Raw genomic sequence first — 8,729 nt, forward strand, 5'->3', positions numbered from 1 at the left:
TAGGATATTTACATACCTATCTAATATCTATCCTAACTAATATTATAAATGCGAAAGTAACTGTGTCTGTCTGTCTGTCTGTTACTCTTTCACGCCAAAACTACTGAACGGATTTGAATGAAATTTGGTATACATACGGTCTAGACCCTGGGAAAGAACATAGGCTACTTTTTATCCCGGAATTCCCACGGGAAAAACCTTTTTAACGCGAAGCGAAGCGCGCGAGAATAGCTAGTCTTATATAAAACTTTATGAAAGTAACGGCAAACTAATGAAAGATATAAATAATTGTTTGTTTTAGTCAGATTTATTGTAATAAAAATGTAAAAAAAACTTTGAACATTGATTAGAATTATTCTACTTCTGTAGTTTCGCGTTTGTGTTTCTTTTTCTTCTTTTTAGGCGCTTCGTCTGTGTTTGCAACGACGTTCTCATCTAAAAGGTCATCTTTGGAACGCTTTTTCTTCTTTTTATTTTGAATTTCGTTATCAACTTCAGCAACTACATTTATTTCCTCCGCTTCTGCAGTTTCCGATTCATTACGTTTTTTCTTTTTCTTCTTTTTAGTTACGACTTCTTCGTTGACAGTGTCTACGGGTGTACTGGTTTCTTCATCTATTACATTTTCCGTTACCTCTTTCTCCCGTTTTACTTTTTTCTTCTTTTTGCGTTTCTTAGATTCTTCAACTTCCACATTATTTTCCGCCATTATATCAGTGTCGCCGTTTTGCTCAGCGGGGGCTATGTATTCATCACCATTAGATTCTGATATTTTATTTTTCTTCTTCTTATTTTTCTTTCTTTCATTTCCATCTTGTGTCGCATTTTCCAGTACATCGTTTTGTACATCGTCTACACCATCATCATCTTTTTTAGATTTTCTCTTCAGAGATTTCTTATCAACTTCATTATTCTCCCCATTAGTCTCGTCTCCGTTCTTTTGACTCCTCTCAGCATCCTTTGGTTCTCTATCAAGCACTGCTAGAAAGAAGCCAGTCGTCAAATCAGAGTCAGGCTTAGCATACAGACAACGTACACCGATACTGCCATACATGTTCGAGCCAAAATTGTTCCATTGACCTTTTAGCAATTCTTTGACATCTTGGACTCGCCACCTGGCTCTCGAAACCATGACTGAGTTGGTGACCACTCTTTCGTTCTCTTCTGGATAGAGGGAGCAAGTGCTGTAGACGATTCTCTTGGCTTTCGGGAACGCGTTCATGGCATGTTTCAGGAATTTCTCCTGAAGCGACGTGAGCTTGGCGAGGCGCGCCGGCTCGATGTAGTTGTGCACGCTGAAATCCATTCCTGAAACATTTTCAAATAATGAGTAATGGTTTTTAAATCATTCAGGTTTGGATGTGTAAGTAAGTTCTTCTACTATCTACTATGTATTGATATAATTATCTTATTTTTGCACTTACTTTATCCTATTTAGGTATGTATAGGTAAAAACTTGTCATAGATTTCATTTACACAGGTAAGCAAGCACAGTATTCTGACTAATGACGTGTGTTCGATTTCATGCCATTAGGTGGACATAATGTGATGCTAAATTTCTTAGTATTACCTGATCCCGAGCAGCTTGGGTCCAGAAGGATATACTCGACGTCGTCAAAGTCCCCTCTCTTCAGTTCGAGAGCGTCCTTGTGCATGGTGGTCACACACTTGCAGCCGGTCTTCTCCACGAACTCACACAGGGTCTGGTATCGAGTCTCGTTTCTCTCCACTGCATAGACTTTTCCCTGTAGACAAGACGTAATTTTTTTGAGATTTGGAAATGGCGAACATTTTATTTATTTGTAATGCTGTTAACATTAGACATAAAGTGTCTGTCTGAGGTAGGCGTGGTCAGGTGATAGCGTTATAGCGCTGGTTGGTAGAGCCCTAACTGCAGCAGTGGACAATGGTTTTTTGAATAAGTTTGAGCACATGCTGCCTGTTATGGAACGGGGTCTACATGATAACCGTATGCTCCGGATAAGCGACTATTCGGCTATTACAGTGAGAGCCAATTAGTAGAATTGAAATGCACTCTATTTTCTAAAGACTCCTATTTACTGATCATTCTCTTATCATACTACCCCAGTCGTGTCGTACCTCATTCCTCATGTACGCGGCCACCTGGGAAGTCTTCATGCCGGGCGCGGCGCACATGTCCAGCACCACGCTGCCCTGAGGTGGCGCCAGCAGGTGCACCGCTAGCGAGGTCGCCTGGAGACAACGGCAGCAGTAGGTTATTATAGTTTACTAGCTGTTCCCGCGAGCTAAGCTTCGCCTTAAAAAGTTTTCCCGTGGGAATTCCGGGATAAAAAGTAGACAATGTTCTTTCTCAGGGTCTAGACCATATGTATACCAAATTTCATTCAAATCCGTTCAGTAGTTTTGGCGTGATAGAGTAACAGACAGACAGTTATTTTCACATTTATAATATTAGTTAGGATAGCAAGTCTACAAGTTTGATGGTATAAGTATCGGGACCAGTGGCGGCTGCACCTCAAGTGCGCCCGTGCAACGCACTACCATTTAAAAACCTTCTAAATATGTACCTTCTTTCTTCCTATACCATACTAGGTACGTGTAAAAATAAACTTCACAAAAAATACCAATATAACAACCGTAATACCTACCCTAAACAGAAATTACATAAATCTGATTATCGTTACGAGTTAAATGAAATCGAGCTGGCCTATTTTGATTTCTACTGCGAAAGAATTAGATCTTATTTTTGCTTGAACAAAAACGGCCTCGTGCGCTCGGATTGTCGCACGGCGCGAGCTCCTACATCTAGTATGAAACAGGATGGAAATCGCCCGGGCGTGAGACGGAAGATGCTCAGTACAAACTGTATGCAGTTCTAGGATAAATTCGTGCGCCGCACGCGACCGGAAATTGCCGAAATAATACGAATGACGCCACGGGACGGGATTCGGGAGGCGCGGGCGGTGTCTGACCGGTGGCGTGACCCGCGTGACCTACGAACGATGCACTTGTCATGTCATTGTCAGTTTCACCTTTCGCGCGCGAATACGTAATTAATTTGCTAATTACTTATTAACTAAGAAAGTAGTAAAGATTTCGTGAGTGTGTATGTGTGTGAGTGAAAATGAGTGCATAATACAATATTGACTTCATAAAAAGCAATAGGACATTGCAAAATAGACTGGACATTAAATCTGCTGGGCCGCCTCGGCCTTTACGAGTAGTGCAAAACAAAAAATGAAACTTATAAGTACCTACCTGGATTTTCAAAAGTGAAATGTTCAATAAAAAGAAATTATGTGGATGTGAGAGACTAATGCTTTATTTTGCTTTCCGTGTGTTGTTTTCGTTTCGACGGAGAAGCTATTTCGCGTCAATAAATAAGGTAAAATGGGTGATTCTCAAAAAATGGCTCCAAAAGCATAATTTCTTTGGCGCATTTTTTTTTTCATGTTGTTTGAATATTATACCCCACATATTGTAGAGGCTTTAGACCTCTTTAGTTATCTCTTATTGGCCCAGAAATCTATCGAGCCGATTCAAAGTTACAGCGATTTTAAACAATTTTGGGCCAATGAAATTAGATTGGCACCAATGAAATTAGAAAACACACTAAAGGAATTATAAAAGGTCCCAAAGAAGTTAGTTTTAAGAACAAAGAAATTAGAAATTGTTTTAAAGAAATTAGTTTTATACGTAGATTGCAAATAATATACAACAAAACTAAAAATCACGCATATCTTTATTTGTTTTTAACATAATTACCTGATCACGTAAGGGTGCAAGGGTTCTAAACATCCGAATGAACCAATTGCCAACCTCACCTGCCCGTGGTGCACTCTGCTAAACAACAGACGAGGCTCTGGCGACCGGATGATGGCAGTATAACCATCCAAAAACAGCTACTCCAAATCCCATAGGCCGGCGATGGGCAGCAGCGTCACCGGTATAAAAAAGTGTAAAGAGGACGAGGATACGATGTCCCTGGAGTCCGGCCACATGTTCTACCATCAGGAGGGCGACCAACTGTCCCAAGGTGGCGTAGGATTCCTCGTCAACAAGACCCTTGTCAACAACGTAGTGGAGATCAGCAGTGTGTCAAATCGGGTAGCGTACCTAGTACTTAAACTAACCGAGAGGTATTCCTTGAAGGTCGTACAGGTATATGCACCAACCTCGGCACACTCTGACACAGAAGTCGAAGCAGTATACGAGGATATCTCTAGGGCATCACGTGTACTGCTAGGACCCAATACACCGTTGTGATGGGGGACTTCAACGCCAAAGTGGGAGTACAAGAATGCGACGAATCGAGGGTAGGACATCATGGCTTTGGTAGCAGAAACCAGAGAGGGCAAATGCTTGTAGACTTCCTCGAAAGGGAGGGGCTTTCTTTCTGATGAATTCTTTCTTTGAGAATCGGCCCCAGAGGAAGTGGACATGGGAAAGCCCCGATGGTAGGACGAAAAACGAAAAAGACTTCATTATGACTAACAAGCTGCACATTTTCAGATATGTCCCAGTGATCAATAGGTTTAAAACTGGGAGTGATCACCGACTTCTCCGAGGCACTCTGAATATCAACTTCGAGCTGGAGAGGAGATGTCTGGTGAAGCGACCCTTCGTCCCACACTGCACCAAATTGGAGCTGTCAACACCAGCTTCTAGAGAGGACTACAGTTAGACAACTATAGACCGATTTCGCTTTTAAGCCATGTATACAAGCTGGTCTCAAGGGTTATCACGAATGGTCTTGCCCAAAAGTTAGACGAGTTTCAGCACCCGGAGCAGGCTGGGTTTCAAAAAGGCTTTAGTACAATAGACCACATCCACACAGAATTGATTGTACAGAAGACCGAAGAGTATAATCAGCCTCTGTATCTAGCCTAAGCAGTTTTGGAATCCTTGCAGAGATGCCAAATCGACTGGCGCTATATCGAGGTGTTGAGGTGTCTGTACAATGCCGCTACTATGACTGTCCAAGTACAGGACCACAAGACAGGACCTATCCAACTGAAACGTGGAGTGAGACGGGGGGATGTGATATCTCCGAAACTGTTCACCAATTCACTAGATGTCTTTAAGACGTTGGACTGGAAAGGACATGGCATATGTATAAATGGCGAGTACATGTCACATCTCCGCTTCGCGGACGACATCGTTATTATGGCAGAATCTCTGCAGGAACTTAGCTGGATGCTAAGTGGCCTAAATGCTGCTTCCCGACGTGTAGGCCTCGGTATGAACTAGGACAAGACGAAAGTCATGTACAAATGCTCACATGAAACCGGAGCCGGTCGTCGTTGGTGAGGCAACAATCGAAGTTGTGCATGAATACGTCTAACTCGGGCAGACTATTCGGCTAGGCAGAAGCAACTTGGACAAGGAAGCTGCAAGGCGCATCCAACTGGGTTGGGCTGCATTCGGGAAACTTCGTCACATATTCTCCTCGTCCATTCCTCAGAGCCCGAAGACAAAAGTCTTCAACCAGTGCGTCCTGCTAGTGATGGTGCTGAGACGTGGACACTGACGGTAGGACTGGTCCACCGATTTAAAGTCGCTCAGCGTGCTATGGCTCTCCATAGAAACCCCAAGCATAACTCTCTAGTTATGCTTGGGGTTTCTCTGATGGATCGTATCAGAAATGAGGTTATCCGTCAGAGGACTAAGGTTACCAACATAGCTGTCAAAATATGCAACCAGAAGTGGCAGTGGGCTGGTCAAATCTGCCGAAGAACCGATAACCGTTGGGGTAGCCGAGTTCTCGAGTGGAGACCACGAACAGGCAACCGCAGCGTGGGACGCCCTCCTGCCCGCTGGACTGACGACCTTAGGCGGGCAGCCGGTAGTAGTTGGATGAGGAAGGCCGAGAACCGAGTGCTGTGGCGCTTATTGGGAGAGGTCTATGTTCAGTGGATGATTATTGGCTGATGATGATGATGAGAGAATTAACCATAATAGACATTGAATGCATAAAGTTAGCGTTATTAATGGTGTTTCATACTCAATACTAATTTCTTTGTATCAAAACTAATTTCGTTGGCGCAGAATGCCAAAGAAATCCAAAGAAATTATTGCCAACGAAATTAGAAATCATCACTTAAAATTTATTTTTGCAGAAAGCTGATGTACAATTGGAACCTCTTATTGACACGTGCATACTGTTTGAATAGACATACGTGGACAAAAATATGTATGCAACAAAAACAAATAATAGCATGAAAGTAACAATCGAAGAAATTAGGCACTTACCTGACCAAAACCCGTTATGGCGCAAAAAAAAAATTTTTTTGTCATACTCCGTAAACTTACGCTCCTCTGCTCCTGGTTGAAGATAGTGGGGGACTGAAGGGTGAGGGACGCATGGTGATTATGTCCGGTGATCGTTTAAACCCAGAGTAGGAAGACGGTATCGTTACGCCAAAGAAGTTAGTTTTTTTTCTCGGACAAAATTGAATGCGTTATATTTTTGAAAACTAAACCTAAGAGTGAATAGAAACCTAATTTACAATTACCATAAGTATCTGTTATAATGATAACATATAAATCATAAGCTTATTTTACTTTAAAAAGTGAGTTTTTCTTGACCTAAAAATAAAATCAAGTGAAGGACGCGCCAAAGAACTTATGATATGGAGTTTTAAAAAATCATTGTCGCTTTCTTTATAAATTTATGCATTACATTACTAATGTATAAAAACGGTCACAAGATACATTATTGAAAAAAAAATACATCCTGCTATAAAACTATCAATTTCATGTATTTTATGGCTTGGACATACCTAAATCGCGTCATCTGAGAATCACCCAAATATACTTATAATTTTTTTACTTCTAATATTGTAGTAGTTAATCTATTTTTCTCCAAAAAATTACTAAACCCATAAAGTGCACCACCGGGTATCTGAGGCACCAGCCGCCACTGATCGGGACTGAGGAAATCGCTAGGTTATAATAAACAAGGCTGTGCCTACAGTACAGAAACTGTTGGCCTGTCTATCGGTTTAGTATACTTTACGCAATTTGCATCATTATGCGCCAAACAGCTTGATTTTTGAGTATGAATAATGCAATCCAAATTAACTGCTGCATTATACTGAACAAACGTTATGCCTACAGTATGTCAGTTGAATATTTTGCTCCTGTTCTTCAAACAAAGATGTTGATGTAATTTGAGTGGACTCAGAAACTTACCTTGTCTTGCAAAATGATATTGTTCTCCAAATATAACTCATGGTTGTGCAGTTTAGTGCCAGTCGGGAACACATATACAGTCTTCACATGGTAGTCTTGAGTGAAGTCGTACTCTGAAAGGCTCTGTATCTGCTGTAGGTAGTCATCGTAAGAGCCCGAAGTGCATCGGACAAAGTTGTAGCCCTCATCTTGAAAAGCTCGGACAGCATCAGAGGTAGTTAACAGGTTTGTGTTGATGCGGACATAGCGAGGCCTTCGCACATCTTAAAGAAACAATAATTATACTTTAATGTTACTAAAATTTTGTTTCATCATGAAAAAAAAGGAATACAGTAATATTTACCTCAGATAAAGAACTTAAAAAGTAAATGCATATGGAAAATAAATGTTGAATGGTGATGTCAAAACATATTTATTTCCAAATAAATTACTACAATTTGGTATCAAAGCACACAGTTTACATTATGACACTGCTATAATACTGCATGGAAACCAGAGTGGAATGTCTTAACACACTTATCATAAATTATGAAAAATCAATCTTGTTTTAAGTTCAAGCTACTCTTGTCAGCATCAGTTGGTGACTCATATGAAAACTTAGTAATTTCATTTCCTTCATCGTCATATTCCTTCTCATGGTAAGCTTTGTATGCATAAGCACATATGATCAGGTTGACCGCGACAACAGCCGCTATCACAGACCAGACATTACGAGTGAAGGTATCCACTGGGTATTCCTCCGTTAGTAAATGGCGAACCCCAAAGAATGCCACAAATGGAATAGTGAACATGGCCACACTGTACAGAAATAGGTTAGCAAGAGCATATGCGGCTATCTGGTTCCTGATGCGTGAAGCTCGCCCTTCGTTACTCGCTGTATCAGCCATTTTGATGCAATAGGAGTGAGTTTACAACTGCAAAAGAGAAAAGAAGGTATATTTTATGGGAGGTTTACCTGAGGTCTTCAAATCTTCTTGGTGCTCAGCCTTGTAGCTTTCAAATTGCTCTTTGTATGAATTTATCAGTTGCTCGGGTTTACTTTTCCCGGGCAGTTCTTTTTTGCCAAACAGTAGTTCTGAAGTGAGGACCCTGGCCAGCCACGGGTCCAGACGCGGTTCATTGACGAGAATATTACATTTTCCAAAGATTTTGTCAATGTAAGATGAATGTTTTATCGTTTCTGTTATCAGCGCAAATAGCGCATTGGTCCTCTGCAATTAGCACAATAAAATAAATATGAAAAGAGGAAACGAAACCTAAAACAAAGCAAATGATAAGTTGGGGACTTACAAAATGACGAAGTTTGTTGTCGTATAACAACGTCTTTACGCTGCCTCCTTCAGTGGCAACTTTTTTATAAATATTTGCAGCTATTTTATAAGGTCTTGGCACTTTCACGGAATGCTCAAACATCGTTTTTCAACAAAAAAATGACCTAAATTTACCAAATAAAGCTCATTTTCTATAGAAATAATCACGAGACAAATGTCAAAATTGACGTAGGTTGAGTGAGGTTAGTAAGTTCATGTAGACACCTTTTTTCACAGATAAGT

At 40.9% G+C, this 8,729-nt stretch overlaps 1 protein-coding gene across 1 annotated transcript; it reads right to left on the bottom strand.

Annotated features, from left to right (window-relative positions):
* Positions 1-289: 289 nt before the first annotated feature.
* LOC105394144 (28S rRNA (cytosine-C(5))-methyltransferase) lies at positions 290-8,708 on the bottom strand. Its single transcript, XM_011565987.3, has 6 exons — positions 8,467-8,708; positions 8,132-8,387; positions 7,177-7,439; positions 2,101-2,214; positions 1,571-1,745; positions 290-1,308 (listed from the first exon to the last, which is right to left on the bottom strand). The coding sequence occupies exons 1-6, from the start codon at positions 8,587-8,589 to the stop codon at positions 353-355; spliced, it is 1,887 nt and encodes a 628-aa protein (XP_011564289.3). The 5' UTR covers positions 8,590-8,708; the 3' UTR covers positions 290-352.
* Between the last annotated feature and the right edge of the window lie 21 nt (positions 8,709-8,729).

This window comes from Plutella xylostella, chromosome 10 (assembly GCF_932276165.1).
Source record: "Plutella xylostella chromosome 10, ilPluXylo3.1, whole genome shotgun sequence".
Classification (NCBI taxonomy): domain Eukaryota; kingdom Metazoa; phylum Arthropoda; class Insecta; order Lepidoptera; family Plutellidae; genus Plutella; species Plutella xylostella.